This window comes from Malus domestica, chromosome 15 (assembly GCF_042453785.1).
Source record: "Malus domestica chromosome 15, GDT2T_hap1".
In the NCBI taxonomy this organism is placed as follows: Eukaryota; Viridiplantae; Streptophyta; class Magnoliopsida; order Rosales; family Rosaceae; genus Malus; species Malus domestica.
In genome coordinates, this window is record NC_091675.1 from 4,325,991 (window position 1) to 4,348,133 (window position 22,143).

At 39.1% G+C, this 22,143-nt stretch overlaps 2 protein-coding genes and 2 non-coding genes across 4 annotated transcripts; 2 read left to right on the plus strand and 2 right to left on the minus strand.

The window, feature by feature from the left end:
* The first annotated feature begins 6,077 nt into the window (after nt 1-6,077).
* On the plus strand, nt 6,078-6,186 carry LOC114821900 (small nucleolar RNA U19). Its single transcript, XR_003769737.1, has one exon. It is a non-coding gene; the product is annotated as a small nucleolar RNA U19 (small nucleolar RNA).
* Nucleotides 6,187-6,236: 50 nt separating this feature from the next.
* LOC114821907 (small nucleolar RNA snoR138) lies at nt 6,237-6,390 on the plus strand. The gene has a single exon (XR_003769744.1). It is a non-coding gene; the product is annotated as a small nucleolar RNA snoR138 (small nucleolar RNA).
* A 6,708-nt stretch (nt 6,391-13,098) lies between these two features.
* LOC103400119 (1-aminocyclopropane-1-carboxylate synthase 8) lies at nt 13,099-15,392 on the minus strand. Its single transcript, XM_029094999.1, is given in 5 exon segments — nt 13,099-13,904; nt 13,907-14,022; nt 14,099-14,259; nt 14,424-14,555; nt 15,237-15,392. Coding segments are annotated over 5 exon segments (1,371 nt in total).
* A 2,083-nt stretch (nt 15,393-17,475) lies between these two features.
* LOC103415406 (1-aminocyclopropane-1-carboxylate synthase 8-like) lies at nt 17,476-20,268 on the minus strand. Its single transcript, XM_008353739.4, has 4 exons — nt 20,002-20,268; nt 19,432-19,563; nt 18,958-19,118; nt 17,476-18,652 (listed from the first exon to the last, which is right to left on the minus strand). The coding sequence occupies exons 1-4, from the start codon at nt 20,140-20,142 to the stop codon at nt 17,704-17,706; spliced, it is 1,383 nt and encodes a 460-aa protein (XP_008351961.2). The 5' UTR covers nt 20,143-20,268; the 3' UTR covers nt 17,476-17,703.
* Nucleotides 20,269-22,143: the final 1,875 nt, after the last annotated feature.

Sequence of the window (22,143 nt, forward strand, 5' to 3'; positions counted from 1 at the left end):
AGTTTCGGGATTGGTCAAGTATGGTACAAACAGTGCTCCCCTAAGTTCCCGAGTGAGGGAAGCTCCTCGGTTGGGGACTTGCAAGATCCAAGCCGCTGAGTAATCACGAAATTTCTACATGCTTATTCTTGAACTGGGCTGGCGGGTTTTCTGGTTTCCTCCAGAGTATAAGGCCGACTTAAGAATTTGAGGGTCAAAACAAGTTCATCAAATCTATAGTACACTCGACCCTGATGATATGGGATACTTTTGTTGTTAACAAAGTAGTAGATGTATCGGCACATGTTCTCTTACGCTTGTATCCACATGCTTCCTTGTATCCTTCTCACTTGCCTGTTCCTCAGGCAGATGTGGTATCTTCTCTGGAAGCATAAGATGTTGAAGATGAGTACTCGAGAGCAATGCCAGGTAAGTAATCAGGCAAGGGGTTCCAGGCAGTCAGTTCCTGACTGGAAGCTTGATTCCAAATGCTGACTGATTGCTCTATTTCTCCTTGTCTTGCAGGTAAGAATAAGGCCAAAGGAAAAGACAGGGAAAAATCATGATATGAGATACTCTTGCTTTTAACCTTGATGATATGAGATACTCTTGCTCTGGTGTGGCTTGTTTACAGAGGTATTATCAGGGGGAAAAGAATCTGAGTATTTCGAGAGACTCTGCTGAGAATGCCCTCTCGGATGTGAAGAAAAGTTGAGCATTTTTCTTTATTTGCAGGTCTGCCTAGCTGTGGATGATGAAGGTCGACATATATAGGAATTGTCCTAACAGCGAGTGGTAACGCTGTTTCTTTACCCTTCTCGGTAATAGCAATGTAGTGGGAGCTGCAAGATTCACGTGTTTTAACTTTGTCAGAGCACTTTGAAAGTGATCTGTGGTATCTGGAAAGCTGATGTTGCGTGTGAATATTACAAACAAGTTTTATCCAAGGAAATCTAACTCTCGAAGTTCGAAGAGCGGTGCCTTTTCGATTTTTGAGAAAGCAATCATGTTGGAAGTCTGGCTCTTGAGATTCGGAGAGCGGTGCCTCTTCGATTTTTGAGCAAGTAATCCTGTTGGGAGTCTGGCTCTCGAGATTCGGAACGATGTGCCTCTTCGATTTTTGAGCAAGTAATCCTGTTGGGAGTCTGGCTCTCAAGATTTGGAGAGCGGTGCCTCTTCGATTTTTGAGAAAGCAATCATGTTGGGAGTCTGACTCTTGAGATTCGGAGAGCAGCGTCTCTTCGATTTTTTAGAAAGCAATCATGTTGGGAGTCTGACTCTTGAGATTCGGAAAGCAGCGTCTCTTCGATTTTTGAGAAAGCAATCCTGTTGGGAGTCTGGCTCTCGAGATTCGGAGGGCGGTGCCTCTTCGATTTTTGAGCATGTAATCCTGTTGGGAGTCTGGCTCTCGAGATTCAGAGAGTGGTGCCTCTTCGATTTTTGAGCAAGCTATCTTGGTGGGAGTGTTTTATCGAATGTGAGTAAAGGTTGGGCATTTTCCCAGTCTGCCTTGCCACTGAGCACGGAGGTTGACACACATTGGGACTTTCTAGTTATCAAACAATGATGTTGTTCCTTTACCCTTGTGGGTAATAGTAGGGTAGCTGGACCTTCAAAATTTATGTGTCTAACATTTGTCAGAGATCTTTGGCAAAGTTATCTATGGTACCCGAAGAGCTGATGTTGCGTATGGAAAGTGGTGCCTCTTCGAAATCCAGAGAATGGTGCCTCTTAGATTTTTGAACCAACGGCCATGTTGCCCTTTCTTTTATAAGGGCACCAATTGTGTGCAAGAAGTACATTCGGAGATTTATTGCTTGTAGGAATTTTCCCCTTACTTCAGAGATTTATTGCACCTCATTTCTCCTTCATCATTTTTGAGAATGTCTAGCCCATCCGACCGTCGTTTTGACTTGAACTTTGGTGAAGAGGCAGCTATGCCTTCTCAAGACAACATATGACATCCATCCTTCTTATCCCCTACTAGTCCTCTTACCGTTTGAGACTCTGTGATGAAGAATGATATGACTGCTGCTGTGGTGGCCAAAAACATTCTCACTCCCAAAGATAACAGACTACTTTCCAAACAGTCTAATGAGTTAGCTGTTAAGGATTCTTTGGCTCTCAGTGTTCAGTGTGCAGGTTCTGTGTCTAATATAGCCCAACGTCTATTTGCTCGAACCCGCCAAATTGAATCATTGACGGCTGAAGTGATAAGTCTCAAACAGGAGATCAGAGGGCTCAAGCATGAGAATAAACAGTTGCACAGGCTCGCACATGACTATGCTACAAACATGAAAAGGAAGCTCGACCAGCTGCAGGAATCTGATGGTCAGATTTTACTTGATCATCAGAGGTTTGTGGGTTTGTTCCAAATGCATTTATTGCCTTCGTCTTCTAGGGTTGTACCGTGTAATGAAGCTCCAAATGATCAACCTTTGGTGCCTCCTCATTCTGGGGTTTTGCCCAGTACTGAGGCTCCGAATAATCACCCTCTGGTGCCTCCTCTTTCTGGGGCTCTGCCGACTGCTGAGACTTCTCCTAAGCAACCTTTGTGAATGCTTCCTCTTGTTTGTTTATTTTGATTCATGTATATGTACATATTTGTAACTTATCGGATATATCAATAAACAAGTTTTGCTTCATTTCAACGTATTGTGTTAAATACATAAATGCCTTCTTCACTAAATTCTTTGAATTTTCCTTTTGTTGAAGCTTGTATGCTGAAACTTTGTGAATGAAGCATGTAGGTTGAGGTAGTGCTCCCTTAATTTCCCGAGTGAGGAAAACTTCTCGGTTGAAGACTTGAAAAATCAAAGTCACTGAGTGGTCGTGAGACTTCTAAGTATCAAGGTATAATAGCATATGGTAGGAGTCCCCCAAGTCTCCGGTCGAGGGAATTGACGAATGAGGCATTTCCTTTCTTAGTGGTAGCTCAAAACTCCTCCTTCATATATATTTGTTATGAAAGTTGTTAGGCCCAAAGAAGAGGAGGCCTAGGCAATTTTTTTTTTTTTTGGGAAATTTTTTTTTCAATTTTTTTTGAATTTTCGAATTTTTGAATTTTCGAATTTCCGAAAAAAATATATACATATATATATATATATATATATATATATATATATATTTTAAAGCTTTGTAGGTGAAGCTTTGGTGTTGAAGCTTTGTAGGTGAAGCTTTGAGGTTGAAGTTTTGTTGGGCACCATGAATTGATTTTGCTTCACACTATCTTGATCAAGATAGTGTGAAGCTTTTGTAGGTGAAGCTTTTGTGTTGAAACTTTGTAGGTGAAGCTTTGTGGGTCAAGCTTTTGTAGGTGAAACTTTTGTGGGTCAAGCTTTTCTAGGTGAAGCTTTTGTGGGTCAAGCTGGGTCAAGCTTTTATGGGTCAAGCTTTTGTAGGTCAAGCTTTTGTGGGTGAAGCTTTTGTATTGAAACTTTTGTGGGTGAAGCTTTTGTTGGTGAAGCTTTTGTATTGAAGCTTTTGTGTTGAAGCTTTTGTATTGAAGCTTTTGTGTTGAAGCTTTTGTAGGTGAAACTTTGAAGTTGAAGCTTTGGAGTTGAAGCTTTTGTTGGGTATCATTAATTGATTTAGCTTCACACTATCTTGATCAAGATAGTGTGAAGCTTTTGAGAATTTGTAGTTGTCATCCATTGATGAAGCTTTTGTTGGTGAAGTTTTGAGGTTGAAGCTTTGTTGGGCACCATGAATTGATTTTGCTTCACACTATCTTGATCAAGATAGTGTGAAGCTTTTGAGAATTTGTAGTTGTCCTCCATTGATGAAGCTTTTGTGTTGAAAGTTTTGTAGGTGAAGCTTTGGAGTTGAAGCTTTTTTTTGGGTACCATGAATTGATTTTGCTTCACACTATCTTGATCAAGATAGTGTGAAGCTTTTGAGAATTTGTTGTTGCCCTCCATTGATGAAGCTCTTGTTGGCACCATAAATTAGTTTTGTTTCACACTGTCTTTATCAAGAGTGTGACATTTTTGAGAATTGTGGTTGAACTCCTTTGATGAAGCTCTTGTTGGCACCATAAATTGGTTTTGCTTCACACTGTCTTGATCAAGAGTGTGTGAAGCTTTTGAGAATTGTGGTTGAACTCCTTTGATGAAGCTCTTGTTGGCAACATAAATTGGTTTTGCTTCACACTGTCTTGATCAAGAGTGTGTGAAGTTTTTTGAGAATTGTGGTTGAACTCCTTTGATGAAGCTCTTGTTGGCACCATAAATTGGTTTTCCCTCATACTATCTTGATCAAGAGTGTGTGAAGCTTTTGAGAATTGTGGTTGCCCTCTATTGATGAAGCTCTTGTTGGCACCATAAATCTTGGTGCCCCCGAAAGTGAATTCAACTACTTTTAGTTCCATATACTACCATAAATCACATACTTACCCAATTTCAGACTCAAAACAAATGACCATGAAATGATCATAGTTATTTGTTTTGATTGATACTTTCCTAACGATTCCACCATGCATGACATAATTATCACTTATGATAATTCTAAGACAACTACCAAATGATACTTCTAAAAAATTTCAACCAAAGCTTATATTCATAAGCATTTGAATAATGTTGTCAAGTAATCATACAATTTCACCAAATAACATATATCAATAATCATGTGTACCAGTGTATGAAGCTAAGTAATATAAGAGTTCCCCGAAAAACCCCTATCTAAATTCCAAAACTAAAACAAAGATGCGCATTTACTACCGCACTGGCAATGTTCCAAGAGTTTCACCGATGCTCTCCTCTTCTCCGTTGCACTACAAAGGCTTGAAGTATACCTAATCTCATTGCATGCACTGCACCTCTGCTTCTATTGTTTTGTTTGGGTCCAAATGCAACTCTGCTTTTAAGTTGATAAGTATTGCATGGAGCTTTCATTTGTCACAACCAGAGAGTACCGAGAAAGCACCTACGACGTCGCGGGTTTATACTTTAGTTATCTTGTATGCGGACATGAGGACGCTGCACCACACAAATTTTATTCTCCACGCGGTTTGCTGTGAGTGGCCCCTCGTTTGTGGTTAAGAACAAATTGGGTCAAGAGTGGGCCCATTATTTTAAGAGGGGCAACTTATGGGGGCTCGTTTGGTTAACCCGTGGGATATTGAATAACCCAAAATACAACAGCCCTGAAAACATATGTTATGTATTTCATACGGCACGTTTTGAATTCGTTTTTTAGCAAAGATGGTAGTTAAGGAGAGATTTAAAATGCCTATGTGAGTCTTCTAGGCCTCCAAAAGAGTAGACTGTCATGACGAAGGAGTATGATTCTCTTACCTCTTTTTTTCCCTCCCCTTCCCTCCTCTCATATTTGAACGATCACGGTTAAGCCACATTAACATCTTATATTAATTTTTTTATAGAAAGAGAAAGACAAAATAAAGAATGCGAGAGTAGAGGATTGAAGGAGATGAAAAGAGGAGTAAGAGATTCCTAGTCATGACGAAGCCATAATTTGATTTTTTTTTTTTTTAAGAAAAACATTTATAGTGTATATAAGTAAACTATTCTCTCTCTTATGTAAATCTCTTCTTAATACCAAATTGTATTTATGGGTGGGCATGTAAACTCCGAACCTCAGAAAAGAAAAATGTTTATAAATCGGTTTGGTTTTCAATTTTTTAAATTTTGAAATCAAAAGTGAACGAAACCTTAAAAAAAAAAAAAAAAAAAAAAAAAACTTTGCCCAACCCTAATTGCTTTACGGAACATTTCCTCACGGTTTGATTTGATGGGCTATTTTTATGTCATCGGTCCAGTGTCGTGATTACATCCCAGCCTTTACGGTGCATTAGCCTGTAGAAGAACGGAAAGCCCAAGCAAATATTTTATTTCTACGTGGCACGTTTCTACTGGCTTCATACTTCTTTATAACGATCTTCGCACCACCAGATTATTGCGCCTCCCCTGTACAATCTCAAAACCCTACAACACCTCCTCTCGAATTTTCCATCCCCCCGCATTTCTCAGCCGCCACCACCTCCATCTCCGCCGTCCCCCAATCTCCGGCGCTGAAATTTACTTATTTGTTCCATTTCACTGCCTCTTTGAGTAGCCGTATGAATCAATTTCAATTTCGTATTTTGGCTTAGTTAGGAGGCAGATATTAATTTGATTTAATTTCAGTGTTTTGTGACCGAGGCCTTTTGGATTTCTCAATCGATTGTCCTCCAAGCAGCCTCACACATTCTCAAATCTTTTTTCCCAAATATTCTTTAAGTTTTTGTTTGCTTTATTACTTTTGCCCTCCGAATAACCAGAAGGCGAGATGCAAATCCGACGCCGTTTGGTTCAGACAGGGGCACACAGCGATCCGAAGCCGTTTTGTGGGCGAAGATCTGATTATTTCTTCGTCCTTTATTTCATTTTTTCAAAAACTTTGCTTCGAACATTTTCATTTTTCGTTTAATTATTAAATAATTAAATAATTATTTTGATGTAATTAACTGTGAGTTACCCTCTTTTTAGCGTTGATTATGTCACTTGTTAAAAAATAAAAATAAAAATGGATGTGAGGTTAGGGACCTCTCAGAAACCGAAACGTGGATGTGAAACGGCGCCGTTCGGTTCACGCGGAGGCTCTCAGAGTAGGGGGAATGGCCCCCCGAATCAGTTTGAGGGTTAGGGATGAATGTTTTTCCATCCCTTTCCTATAGGTTGTTTCGGAAAATTATATATATTTTTTCCCTTCCTCGTATTAATTATTATTTTCTCGATTAGTTTCCTACATCATGAGAAAATAAAAAATAACGTTTAAGTATTAAATTTGCGAATGAATAATGCTGGATACACCGAATATCATCAGCAAATTATAAGGCTATTCAAATTCATCAAAATCTTGTACTTTTTAATTTTTTGCATTAACTAGCAATCAAATACGCGTAAATTTTTATAAACTTATTTTAATCTTGATTGGATACTCATAATTTTCATAAAATTAATTTAAATTTTAATTGAATAGTCGTAATTCAATAAGTGACTTTAAATTGTTCAAAATTAAAAAATGAAAATACTTAGTGGATATCCATTAACAACAAACCTAAGAATGGAGCACCGTAAGCCCAGAATACAGGGCCCAATAGCTTCTACACCTTTGCTTCGAAAGGGCAAACTGAAAGAGCTCGTTGGGTGAGATTTTCTGTGAAAGCTTTATGCCGAGGTATTCGTGGGTGCCGGCGAGGGTTTATTTTACAGGAGAAACGTATAGAAAATGAGAGCGACATTTGAAGCCCTTTGTCTTAGAGGAATTTTTCTATACGTATTATATCACACACTATATATTCTGCATGAGAGCAACATTTTCATAATAACACGCACACGTGTATATACATGAGATTACTTACTGATGTTACAATAACGTCTTGCGGACTACCATTCTATACGAATCAAAAGTACTACACAAAAATATAATGAATAAATACAGTAATTTGATTACAATACTAGTGATGAAACATAAAACTATCTTAAAGTACCAACCTTAATCTTTCTTTTATTAAAGAAACCTCGACGGTACGAGGGATATTTTATTAGTTTGAAAAAAGATGTTATACCTATCCGGGGGAGGACATAAAACTTACCCATCAGTGATAAACAAAAAAAAAAAAAAATAGAGGGTGGGGGCATGGACGGAGCTACATAAGGCCCAGGGAGGGCATCCGTCCCCACTCAGATTTTTGGGTGAGGAAAGCAAAAATGTCATGACAATTAAAACAACAATTAAAATTTTGATTTTGGTTCCAAATATTCCACGTTTTCTTACCTAAATCAAACTCAATTGAATTGGGGGTTTCATAAATACATTGGATTCAACTGATGAAGTATCATAATTTAATACAAAAATTTTACTCCAAAGTATTTTATATGAATTTACTTCATTCATTTGTTTGTGGCATTACAATTTTAAGTTTCTAATTTAGAGTTTTTTTACTGTATCTGGTCCTCAATAACCTAAAACCCATTATTTTACTTGGTTGTTTTAAGACGCCCCCAATCAAAAAAAATTCTAGCTCCGTCCTTGGGTAGGGGTATATACTTGACCTCTAGAAAGAAAGAGAGAGAAAAAGAAATACAACAACAACAACAACAAAGCCTTTTCCCACTAAGTGGGGTCGGCTATATGAATCCTAGAACGCCATTGCGCTCGGTTTTGTGTCATGTCCTCTGTTAGATCCAAGTACTCTAAGTCTTTTCTTAGAGTCTCTTCCAAAGTTTTCCTAGGTCTTCCTCTACCCCTTCGGCCCTGAACCTCTGTCCAGTAGTGACATCTTCGAACCGGAGCGTCAGTAGGCCTTCTTTGCACATGTCCAAATCACCGGAACCGATTTTCTCTCATATTTCCTTCAATTTCGGCTACTCCTACTTTACCTCGGATATCCTCATTCCTAATCTTATCCTTTCTCGTGTGCCCACACATCCCACGAAGCATCCTCATCTCTGCCACACCCATTTTTTGTACGTGTTGATGCTTCACCGCCTAACATTCTGTGCCATACAACATCGCTGGCCTTATTGCCGTCCTATAAAATTTTCCCTTGAGCTTCAGTGACCTATGACGGTCACACAACACGCCGGATGCACTCTTACACTTCAACCATCCAGCTTGTATTCTATGGTTGAGATCTCCATCTAATTCTCCGTTCTCTTGCACGATAAATCTTAGGTAGCGAAAACGGTCGCTTTTTGTGATCTTCGCTAGATTGCTCCGGTCATTAGTATGGATAAGTATATAAATAGATAGAGATAGGAAAGCAAACACAAGATGTACGTGGTTCACCCAGATTGGCTACGTCCACGGAATAGAGGAGTTCTCATTAATTGTGAAGGGTTTACACAAGTACATAGGTTCAAGCTCTCCTTTAGTGAGTACAAGTGAATGATTTAGTACAAATGACATTAGAAAATATTGTGGGAGAATGATCTCGTAATCACGAAACTTCTAAGTATCGGAGTGTGGTATCGTCTTGACATGCCTTATTTGTCTCATAGGTAGATGGGGCATCTTCTCTGGAAGTACTCTTCCTCCATCCAGGGGTGGTATCTTTAACTGGTGGAGATGCACAAGGTAATGTATCAATTTCACTTGAAGCTTATTTGTAGTTTCAGGCTTGGTCAAGCGCGATACAAACCATGTAGTAGGAGTCCCCCAAGTCGCCGAGCTAGGGGATCTGCTGAAAGAGGTGACAGACAAGGTAAGCAATCATAGCTCCGGCTGATTGTTCACAGTCTCCCTATCTTGCAGGCAGCATGAAGGATAAAGAGAAGAAAATGAGAAGAGATGATATGAGATACTTTTGCTTTTGAAGAAGTAACTTTCCAAAGGCTTATTCTTGAACTGAGCTGGAGGGTTTTCTGGTTTCCTCCAGAGTATAAGGCCGACTGAAGAATTTGAGGGTCAAAACAAGTCCATCAAATCTAGAGTACGTTCGACCCTGCTGATATGGGATACTTTTGCTTTGACAGAGTAATGGATGTATCGGCACGTGTGCTGTTACACTTGTCTCCACATGCTTCCTTGTATCTTTCTCCCTTGCCCTATTTGTTCCTCAGGCAGATGTGGTATCTTCCCTGGAAGCATAAAATGTTGAAGATGAGTACTCGAGAGCAATGTCAGGTAAGTAATCAGGTAAGGGGTTCCAGGCAGTCAGTTCCTGGCTGGAAGCTTGATTCCAAGTACTGACTGATTGCTCTCTTTCTCCTTGTCTTGCAGGTAAGAACAAAGTCAAAAGAAAAGACAGGGAAAAAGCATGATATGGGATACTCTTGCTTTTAACCCTGATGATATGAGATATTCTTGCTCTAGTATAGCTTGTTTGCAGAGGTATTATCGGGGGGAAAGAAAGCTGAATATTTCGAAAGGCTTCGTTGGGAGTGCCATCTCAGATATGAGGAAGGGTTGAGCATTTTTGCAGGTCTGCCTGTCCGTTGGGGATGGAGGTCAACATATATAGGAGTCTCATTAACAACAAGTAGTAATGTTATTCCTTTACCCTACTTGGTCATAGCACGGTAGTGGGAGCTGCCAGCTTCACATGTTTTAACGCTGTCAGAGCACTTTGAAAAAGTGGTTTGTGGTATCTGGAAAGCTGATGTTGCGTGTGAAGATTACAGACAGCTTTATCCAAGGAGATCCAGCTCTTGAAGTTGGGAAAGTGTTGCCTCTTCGGTTTTCGAACAAGCAATCCTATCGGGGATCTGGCTCTCGAGATTCGGAGAACGATGCCTCTTCAATTTTTGAGAAAGCAATCATGCTGGGGGTCTGGCTCTCGAGATTCGGAGAGCGGTGTCTCTTCGATTTTTGAGAAAGTAATCATGTTGGGAGTCTGGCTCTCGAGATTCGGAGGGCGGTGCCTCTTCGATTTTGGAGCAAGCAATCTTGTTGGGAGTGTTTTCTCGAATGTGAGTAAAGGTTGGGCATGTTTGCTAGTCTACCTTGCCACGAAGCACAGAGGTTGACACACAGGGACTTTCCAATTATCCAGCAATGGTACTGTTCCTTTACCCTCTTCGATTTTTGAGAAAGTAGTCATGTTGGGAGTCTGGCTCTCGAGATTCGGAGGACGGTGCCTCTTCGATTTTGGAGCAAGCAATCTTGTTGGGAGTGTTTTCTCGAATGTGATTAAAGGTTGGGCATGTTTGCTAGTCTACCTTGCCACGAAGCACAGAGGTTGACACACAGGGACTTTCCAATTATCCAGCAGTGGTACTGTTGCTTTACCCTTGTGGGTAATAATATTGTAGCTAGACCTTCAAAATTTATGTGTCTAAACTTTGTTAGTGTTGTTTCTTTGCTATTCTTTTACCCTTCTTGGTCAGAGCGATGTAGTGGGAGCTGCAAGCTTCACGTGTTCAACTTTGGCAGAGAACTTTGGCAAAGTTATCTGTGGTACCTATAAGCTACTGTTGCGTGTGGGAAATGGGTGATTGAACAGTACGACTCATGTGCTTTCTACTTCACCAGAAGTCTTCGACCGAATGCCCATAATTTCCGCAAAGCTGAGTGTGCGTGTGACAGGTGCTGACAAGGCTGGAAAAGTAGGTGCCTCTTCGATTTCTGAGATCGGCCCTCGTGGTCTCTGAGCAGCCCAGCTTTTGAGAAAGCAAGCGCCTCTTCGATTTCTGAGATCGGCCTTCGTGGTCTTTGCGTAACCCAGCTTTTGAGAAAGCAAACGCCTCTTCGATTTCTGAGATCGACCCTCGTGGTATCTGAGCAGCCTTGCTTTTGAGAAAGCAAACGCCTCTTCGATTTTTGAGCAGGCGCCTCTTCGATTTCTGAAGCTCCGTCGAGTGCAGATTTTTATAGAGGCTGGCATTAAGTTCCAAAGCACACTTGAATCTCCACCAGTATAAGCTTCATTCTTGCACTTCTAAGATCTTGATTTGTCCGACCTCTTCTCTCTTCAACACCTTTGAAAATGTCTGGCCCCTCCGACCGTCGTTTTGACTTGAACCTTGTTGAAGAGGCAGCCCCGCCTTCTCCTGACAACATATGGCGTCCATCCTTCGTCTCCCCTACTGATCCTCTTACCATTGAGGATTCCGTGATGAAGAATGATATGACCGCTGCGGTGGTGGCCAGGAACCTTCTCACTCCCAAAGATAACAGATTACTTTCCAAACGGTCTGATGAGTTAGCTGTTAAGGATTCTCTGGCTCTCAGTGTTCAGTGTGCAGGTTCTGTGTCTAATATGGCCCAACGTCTATTTGCTCGAACCCGCCAAGTTGAATCATTGGCGGCTGAAGTGATGAGTCTCAAACAGGAGATTAGAGGGCTCAAGCATGAGAATAAACAGTTGCACCGGCTCGCACATGACTATGCTACAAACATGAAGAGGAAGCTTGACCAGATGAAGGAATCTGATGGTCAGGTTTTACTTGATCATCAGAGATTTGTGGGTTTATTCCAAAGGCATTTATTGCCTTCGTCTTCTGGGGCTGTACCGCGTAATGAAGCTCCAAATGATCAACCTCTGATGCCTCCTTCTTCTAGGGTTCTGTCCAGTACTGAGGCTCCGAATGATCCCCCTCCGGTGCCTTCTCTTTCTGGGGCTCTACCGACTGCTGAGACTTCTCCTAAGCAACCTTTGTGAAGGCTCCCTCTTGTTTGTTTATTTTGACTTATGTATATGTACATATTTGTAGCTTATCGGGGATATCAATAAATAAGCTTTCCTTCATTTCAATGTATTGTGTTAAATACACCAAAGCCTTCTTCGCTAAGTTATTTGAATTTTCTTTTGTTGAAGCTTTGTGAGTGGAGCATGTAGGTTGAGGTAGTGTTCATTTAATTTCCTGAGTGAGGAAAACTTCTCGGTTGGAGACTTGGAAAATCCAAGTCACTGAGTGGGATCGGCTATATGAATCTTAGAACGCCATTGTGCTCGGTCCTGTGTCATGTCCTTCGTTAGATCCAAGTACTCTAAGTCTTTTCTTAGAGTCTCTTCCAAAGTTTTCCTAGGTCTTCCTCTACCCCTTCGGCCCTGAACCTCTGTCCCATAGTCGCATCTTCTAATCGGAGCGTCAGTAGGCCTTCTTTGCACATGTCCAAACCACCGTAACCGATTTTCTCTCATCTTTCCTTCAATTTCGGCTACTCTTACTTTACCCCGGATATCCTCATTCCTAATCTTATCCTTTCTCGTGTGCCCACACATCCAACGAAGCATCCTCATCTCCGCTACACCCATTTTGTGTACGTGTTGATGCTTCGCCGCCCAACATTCTGTGCCATACAGCATCGCCGGCCTTATTGCCGTCCCGGATAAAGGAGGAGGGGGAGGGCGTCAGGTAGTCGACAGCCAGCACTCCATGATCACGTCGAATCCTTATGAAAATGAATTCAGAACAAAGAGAGAGAAAAAGAAATACACAAGTAAAAAAGAGAGGGGGACATAAAACTTGGACCCCTAACTAGACCTAAAAAGATATATGTGAACGTACAAAAACAATCTTCAAAACAACAAAAGCGACAGGTTAGGGAAAAAAAATACTACACATCAAGAAGATGAAACAAACCTGTAAGTCGAGGCACACCGGCAGTGTTCATGTCAAATGGCTGGATAGGAGAGCAACCCCAGTTGTTAGCAACTGCATTTCTTTTAGGTCCTTAATCTCTTACCATCGTATGAAGCCTCCACTTGTTCTTTAAGCACCTGGGTTTAGTCATTACTAACTGCTTATGAACAATGGTACTGGAGTCCACAAGGGAATGGACTCGTTGCATTGCGACCGTCAGTGTTTCTTCAGACATGTTTGCGAAGCACGCTCTAAACCAACCGGGTTCAGAGCAATGACATGAAGCCCCGGGAGAGATATTCAACCCGAATTCACAAACCACTCTAAAAAAAAGCTCCTTTTCAGCTTCAAAAGTGTTGGACCTCAGGTGCCTCATGTCCACCCAGCAAAATAACCCAGCATTGCTTTCCAAACACCTAATCCCTGCCCCTTTGAGCCCACAGACAAGCATCTCCTTTCTCTCTTTAAGCCTCTTTTGATTCCCCTCCATGTAATTGGTTCTGAATTTCTTGTCTTTCAGCATCTCGGAAAGCATGTATTGAGTTTGTGAGGAGATAAGTCCACAGCTTGGCATCTTCGTGGCTGCGGACACAACTGTTAGGTTGTTGGAGTAAAGCATGCCTACTCGGAAACCCGGTAAGCCAAAATCCTTAGAGAGGCTGTACACAATGTGACATCCATTCCATATTTCGGCCTCTTCTAGGTTTCTTTCAGTTAGAGCTTCTGCGATGCTTAGGAAACTGGGGTAGTTGAAAGCTGTTCCCGAGTATATTTCATCGCTTACTATGTGTATTTCTTTTGCAATGGTGAAATCGATGATGTGGTTGAGCTCAAGTCGATTCACTGTTGTGCCTAAGGGGTTTGAAGGATTTGTGAACAATGCTCCTTTAACTTTTTATGGGCACGTTGGTAGGCCTCCTCCAATGCAGATTCAGTGATTCTGAATCCACTTGCACTTGTGCAATGTATTGGAACGATTTCAACTCCGGTACGCCAGTTGAGATCTCTATCAAACCTGCCCAAAAGTAGTTGTGATCGAAAAACATGTTTTGGCATAAATACAATGTCAGGCACACAGATATGATCAATACCCTGGGTAGTATGGAGTGGGGATGAGGAAGGCTTCACCAGGATCGGCAAGGCAAAACATAAAGGTCTCATTGGCAGGAGTTGAACCCGCGGTGAGCACAATCTTGTTCGGATCAAATTTTACTTTGTTTCCTCTCATTTCCGCCAAGAACTCAACCAACGCCTGTATATATAAGTGAATGTTAGTCTACAATATATATATACGTACTTGCATGCACAGAACACACACGCCTAAGTATATGTTCATCCAGATCAAAATTGTACAAATAAATTTATTTACTAGAAAAATATGTTATACATTTAGAAAATAAAATTAGAAGTAATTACATTCTTGAAAGCAGGGAAGCCGTTGTAGTCTTGAAAGAGAGCCAACTCTCTGAAAACGGATTCTTCATTTCTTTTCAGCTCCAGTGCATGTGGATTGCTTTCAAGCCATGACTCAACAAGGTCAAAGGAGAGCTGCCAAAAACAATTTAAAAAATTAATTAAAAATGTATATACATATGATTAATTGCATTATTATTGTTTAAAAAAAAATCCTTATTATTGCTAATTAACTAGCAGAGGGCACATATTTTGTGTGTATGTGTGAATAATTTCTATTAATAAGTGCATTTTTTAAAACTATTATTAAGAGAAGCCTCATTGTCAACTTTTCCCTTTTTTTTTCCTATTTGGCACTCCTTTTTGTCAATAGTGTGTATCAAAAGTGAGGGCAAAATAGGAAAAAAAGGGAAAAACCGCTCACCTCCTTCTACGTTCTCCTCAAACGCAACCGCTTCAGTTAATTCAAATTATCTAAACAACATCATGATTTCACTTATGTGTATGAAAAAATAATGGTGAGACAATTTCTCTTACTAAGTGCATATTTGTTAGCTTATGTAAATATTTCGATATAAACTTACTATTTTGCCCTCCTTATGTAAATATTGTGTATCAAAAGTGAGGGCAAAATAGGAAAAAATGGGAAAAAGTTTAAAACATACAAAATTACTATTTTGCCCTCCTGATGTCAACAAGTGAGGGCAAAATTAAAAGAAAATAGGGTAAAAAGTTGACAAGCCCTCTTCTTTTAATAATATAGATAATATAGATAATCATATAATATTACAACTAAACTAGGTATATATCTGTCACCTGATTCTCTGCAAGTCCCATCTGAATGATGCCATTTGGATTTTTATCTTGGTCATAAGGATTCTTTTCGTATTCTATCCACCCTTGGAAGTAGGATGAGTCTTGGCCATGAGAGTCGGAACTTGCTTTCTTTGACAACATTTTCAATACAGCCATGGTAGCTAGCTTTTTTTTATTTTGAGTAAATACCTGTTTACTAACATTATGTTTCGTTGTTTTCAACATTTAGTACATTAAGTTTTTTTCGTCCCAGAGTCGTACTTAAAGTGTAAATTTTGGGACAGTCTCATATATCTGTTAGTCAAATTGTTAAGTCTTTCGTTAACTGTGACGTGACGCCCACATGGCCAATGACTGGGCGCCACGTGGATTTTTTTTAGAGAAGGGGTTTCAGTAAAAAAAAAATATTCAAAATTCAATATTTGCGACCCCCCCATCTCCGTCCGAAACCCTACCAACATGCCATCACTCGACCTTGCCGTCGCTTGACCTCGCCGTCGCTCCACCTTGCACGTCGTTGTTCCACCTGGATGTCGCTCCACTTCGCACGCCGTCATACGTTGCACACACGTTTTTGGGAAAGATTGTCGTGAAGCCATCGCTGGCGATAAGGTGGAAAAAAGGGAGGATCTAAGTGGGTGAAACACCATTTTATTGTAAGTAACCTACCTTTTTCGAAGTGTAGATAATATGGGTTTAGGTTTTTCGATTTTTCAATTTTGAATTTTAGGGATTAGGGATTTGTGAGTTCCCATCCCATTTTTTTTCTATGGTTTCTGGAATTGTGTTTTGTAGTGGGTTGTGCATGTGGTGTTGTCTTCAATCGTGGTCCCCATGGCTTTGTTTTCACCTTTTTTTTTCTATGGTTTCAGGAAAAAAGGTGGAACTGTATTCATGGTTCCCATGGTTTTGTTTTCACCTTTTTCCCCTTGTGCCTCTAGGATTTTATGTTGTCTTTCTCCCTAACTTTGCAGTGCAGGCATGCCCGAATTATTTAGCCTTAAAATTAACCACACTAGGAAGTGGTCTGAAAGTGCATATACGGGAATGTTTGAGGCTTGGTTTGATTACGTAGACAAAGACTTCATGTCTTTTTTTCTAGATTGATGAAATGGTTAAGGAGTTAGGATATCATGGGTTTATGTTGTATCACTATAGGATTCCTGGGATGTTTTATTGGGATGGATTAAGGCTTATTGAACAGGACCAAGATGTGGCTGAAATGTGCACGTATGTTCCAGGGGTTAGGGAAATAGAAATGTACCTAGAACATCTAAGTCCGAAGCAAGCTGCCTTGAAACATAAGTTTTTGATGAATCTAGATGAGAGTGCCATATTAAAAAAAGGTGTCATTATAGAAGATGTTGAGGAATTGAGGGTGGCGATTCCGATTTTGTGCATCAACAAGGTGGAATGGAGAAAATGGTTTATCTTTTGGGGTGTGCAATCCACACACCCCTTTTTACTTCTCACACACCTCATGTTAATTTCTATCATTTGATCTTCTTTAATTCATCCGATCCGACGGCCGAAAATTAGAATGGTGTGTAAGAAGTAAAAAAGGGTGTGCGGATATCACAATCACACCCCTATCTTTTATTCAATGAATCAATCTGTAAAAAGAGATGTGTGGATATCACAGTCACATATAAAACCAAACAAATAAAAAAGTAGAATGATGTTCTGTTTATGGTCTGAGTTAAAGCATAATTAGAGTTTGGTTTGTTCGATTAAGGCAGGGTTTAGGGAAAATTGTGCCTTTAAGCATTATAGTGACAAGTTCAATACAGATCAAAACAACTTCTATGACTAATGACTGGGGTGTTTTTTTGTTGGAATATGACCGCAAGGATTTTTTTTTTTTTTTGTCCAAAACAAAGGATCGGATGCGAGAAGTGAGTCTCGATGAAAAATTGTGCGAAGACTTTCAGTCCGATCAAAAAAGAGTTTCACACTTTTACAATTAATGACAAGAGCTATCATCTAAAATAGAAGGTCCTTTGGCTACGAGTTTTTCCATTTATAATCGAAGACTGAAGGATTCGAATTTGAAGTTGTCACTAAATCATCAATAGTTAATTAACAGATTAACTGGACATTAGATGACTGTTTTTAGATTAAGGAAGTCCATTAAAAAGCACATATATACATATACATCTCACATATAGTTTACTACTATCATTGTTTAGATATTCTACAATATTAGTAACACTTCATCATTAATTTACACACATACATATACATATATGCATATGAGACTACATTTTCATTTTATTCCAATAACGTGCCGTGGACTATCATTCTTACGAATAAAAAATACCACACAAAATACAACGAATAAGTACAATAATTAACTACATTTTATGGTGATGAAAACATAATCTGCAAGCATCACCTGCTTAATCTCTACATTTATCAGCAAACCAAATAAATCCAATATGTCACACAGGATTAATTAGTTAATTAACTAACGTTCTGGTTCATGCTCATATGAAGCCAATTGGAAAACCCACTTGCTCTTTAACCCCCTAGATTTGGACAGTCCTGTTTGCTGGTGAACAATTGTGGAGTCAACGAGGGCCTTGACACGTTGCATTGCAACCATTAGGGTTTCTTCAGACATATTTGCAAAGCACATTCTAAACCAACCCGGTTCAGAGCAATGGCAAGAAGAACCGGGAGAGATATTCAACCCGAATTCACATACCACTTTCTTCCAAAGCTCCTTTTCAGCTTCAAAAGTGTTGGACCTCAAAAGGTGCCTCATGTCCACCCAGCAAAACAACCCAGCATTGCTTTCCAAACACCTAATCCCTGCCCCCTTGAGCCCATAAACAAGCATCTCCTTTCTCCTTTTAAGCCTCCTTTGATTCTCCTTCATGTAGTTGGCGGTGAATTTCTTGTCTTTCAGCATTTGGGAAAGAGTGTACTGAGTTTGTGAAGAGACAAGTCCGAAGCTTGACATCTTTGTAGCTGCTGACACAACAGTTTGATTGTTGGAGTAAATCATGCCTACCCGAAAACCCGGCAGCCCGAGATCCTTAGAGAGGCTGTACACAATGTGACAACGATTCCGTATTTCGTCGTCTTCTAGGTTTCTTTCAGTTAGAGCTTCTGCGATGCTTATGAAACTAGGGGAGTTGAAGACGGTTCCTGAGTATATTTCGTCGCTTATTATGTGTATTTCTTTTTCCATGGCGAAGTCTATGAGGTGGTTGAGTTCAAGTCGAGTCATTGTTGTGCCTAAAGGGTTTGAAGGATTTGTGACCAATACTCCTTTAACTTTTAGGTTGAATTTTTGGGCTTGTTGGTAGGCTTCTTGCAATGCAGACTCAGTGATTTTGTATCCATTTTCACTTGTGCATTTTATTGGAACAATTTCAACTCCGGTACGCCACTTCAGATCTCTATCAAACCTGCCAAAAAGAGGAAGTGATCAACAACAATAGTTGAGTTATATTTTCAAACAAAATATAAGTACTAATTAAGAAGTTATACACGGGAATAAATTATTAATTGTATGCACCAGTTCATGCATGTGAAACTCACAAGTTATAAATGTTTGTGAGACTCATTGTTGTGTGGTGAGTTTCACATGCTTGTAGCTGTGACATAAAGGTTTATATGTAACTAGTATGTACAAAAAATTCTCAAGTACAATTTTTATATGTTCTTACCAGAACTAGTCGTAATATGTAGCGGACAAAGATTAGATCAATACCCTGGATAGTATGGAATGGGGAGGAGGAAGGCTTCACCGGGATCAGCAAGGCAAAACATAAGAGTTTCGTTGGCAGAAGTTGAACCAGCTGTGAGCACAAGCTTGCTTGGATCAAATTTTACTTTGTTTCCTCTCATGTTTGCCATGAACTCTACCATCTCCTGTATATACAAGCGCATATTGTTTACAATATATACACACACACACACACACACACACACACACACGTATATATATTAATCCATGATCAAAACTGTAAACATATATATTTCTTGGGTAATACTAGAAAAACTAAATTTAGAAACGAAGTTTTGAAAACTAAAGAATATGAAAATTGATGATTGGTTTATTACTTAAACGTTGATAAACGTATTTATTCTTATTGGTGACACATCATTTAATTTATCAATTTAATCTCCAAATTTAGTCTCCATAGCATTAAATGTTTACATAAATTTAGAAGTAACTATGTACATTCTTGAAAGCAGGGAACCCGTTGTAGTCTTGAAAGAGAGCCAACTCTCTGAAAACAGATTCTCTATTTCTTTTCAACTCCAGTGCATCGGGATTGCTTGCGAGGCATGACTCAATAAGATCAAACGAGAGCTGCAGAGAGAGAGAGAGAGAGAGAGAAAGAGGTGCATATTGATAAGCATGTTACCGGAAGTGGAATTGCGTAAGAGACTAAAGATGTACAAAATATTAACACTCAAATAATTATAAAAATTAATTAAAAAATGTATAAACGGATATAAGACCATGCGCACGCACGCATGCAAAACCACCAACCAACTTGGATTGTGACTTTGAACAACCATGTACCATCTGATTGATTACATTATTATTTCTTATCATGATAGCTTGAGGCTTGACCAAGCTATGAGATCTTTTCAAAATATTTTGTGGCATAGAAGCTAGTAAGTAGTACTTTTTTTTTTCTTTTATTTACGTTAGAGGGCTTCGAACCTTATACTTTATTTACTAATTCCAATGGACTTTAGTAGCAATAATAGATCGTATATTTTCATGATGACGGATTCTCACCTGATTCTCAGCAAGTCCCATCTGAATGATACCATTTGGATTTTGAACTTGATCATATGGGTTCCTCTCGTATTCCTGCCATCCCAGGAAGTAGGATGAGTCCTGGCCATGAGAGTCACAACTTGCTTTCCTTGACAACATTTTCAGTGCAACCAAACTTGCTAGCCTCTGGTTAAGTACTTGTGAAATGAAAAGAACTTTTTCTTAACAAGCTTAGAGAGAGGGAGAGAGAGTAGAGAAGTTGGTTTTTAGGAAGGAGGGTTTGCTTTGTGGAAATAGAGCGCTGCATGCATATAAATAGGGAGCCTCAAGGCACAGGGGTACATGAGGGAAAAACGCGAAAGGCACATTAGTCCGACATTATGAATAATAAATTGACGGTGCTGATTCTTTGACCAGTGTTTACAAATTGTATAAAAAATTTAGCTTATAAAATATAAAGTAATTATTATTGTAATTACAATTAATCACTTCATAAATACTAGTCCGACACTATGGATATAGACATTATTATTAAAATTTTGCATGTACATACTTCTCTTACTATACCATTTGATTGTTATATATAGCACATAAATAAGAGCATTGCAGAGTTTTCGCACACGTTCACCCATACATATACAGAATGTTATAAATTCATTTTATTTAAATGCAAAGTAAAATCCATCTTTTTAGTAATCTTTTATTTATAATAAAAGTGGAAGGAGATGGGAGATCAAGAAAAATAGCACATACCACCACATATTCACGCAGCTAAATTACTTACAAACGAAGAGAATAATGGCTATATGCATGATTTTTGCTGCAATTTTTGACATATGGGGTTATGTCATTATTCCCATCATTAATTAAACATTATATTTTTAGTTGTTGTAGGTGGATAGATTGATTATTGGATGTCGAAGACAGATGGCACTCAGCTCTGACTTCCAGTGAAGCACCGACACGCTAACGTCATGTTTTTTTGGTCTGAAAGCGAACATCATGTACGAATGTCTTTTTGCGTCATCGATCTCCAATTAATCAAGTTTTTGAGTTTTCAATTTCATAATATATAACTACATAATCAAATGTCTTATGGTAGGAATGTGTGTGGAAAAGGATCTTCGTTGGATCATTTTTCTAGGGATTTTAGAAATTCCGTAATCGTGATTGTTCATCGTATATCGTGCGGTTAGAAATATTCTAAAATTTAAAATTAAATATAAATAGTACCTAATAAAACCTGACAATACGATGTACGATGAACGATCACGATCACGAAATTCCTGAGATCATTTTCCGGAATATGTAACCACGTTAATCAAGTGTGTTGTGGTAGGATTAATGTTATGTTTTCAATTTATATATTTAAAATTTGTTAAAATAGAGATTGTTGTTGAAAATACAAGTTAAATGCGCTAGCAAAATTTTGACACTATGTACTAGCTAAATTAGCAAATTTTAGTAACTCTTTGAAGTGCTGTTATAATTTAAATTAAACTACACACATAGAAGAGGATTCAAACTTAAGGGAAAATGGCGAGTGCATTCTTTCTTATACTCAAATTTATGTTGTTTAAATAAGACAAAATTGTGTAAAAAACATAATTTAAATAAGGATAAATTACATAAAACTACATCAACTATTAGGCCAACCATAGTTTTATACTCAATCTTTAAAACATTTCAATATCATACCTTATCTTACGAATTTGTTGCAATGTCATACCTCCGTCAGTTTGTTTATCAATTCCTTCGTTAAATGCTGACGCGGCTTGAGGCGAGCCCACACCCTGGCCCAACTGGATTAAAAAATTAATTAAATATTAGAAAAATAAAAAAAATAAAATCATTTAAATATTTTTATTTTAAAAAAAAGTGGGACCCATCCCCTACAAACCCATCACCTTCACCTTATTCCCAATTCACCCTAGACATCGACCTCACCCATCTTCGGTTACCCAAACCTCTCCTCCGCCACCTGTTTGACTCCCCCTCCCTCCGTTCCTCTCCTCCCATTCCTTGCCAAACTATCCACAACGGTCATTTGAACATGAAAAATATAATTTAACATAAACTTCTAGCTCTCTCTCTATCACTTTCCTCTTTCCCTCCTCCATTACTGTTGCTAGATTACTTGCAGGTTAGAGAAACAGAGGT

Coding starts and splice junctions, on each gene's coding strand:
- LOC103415406 (XM_008353739.4), bottom strand. CDS start 20,142: ATGTTGTCAAGGAAAGCAAGTTGTGACTCTCATGGCCAGGACTCATCC. Junction 19,564..20,001: donor TGGGACTTGCTGAGAATCAG/GTGAGAATCCGT, acceptor CTCTCTCTGCAG/CTCTCGTTTGATCTTATTGA. Junction 19,119..19,431: donor GGTTCCCTGCTTTCAAGAAT/GTACATAGTTAC, acceptor TTGTATATACAG/GAGATGGTAGAGTTCATGGC.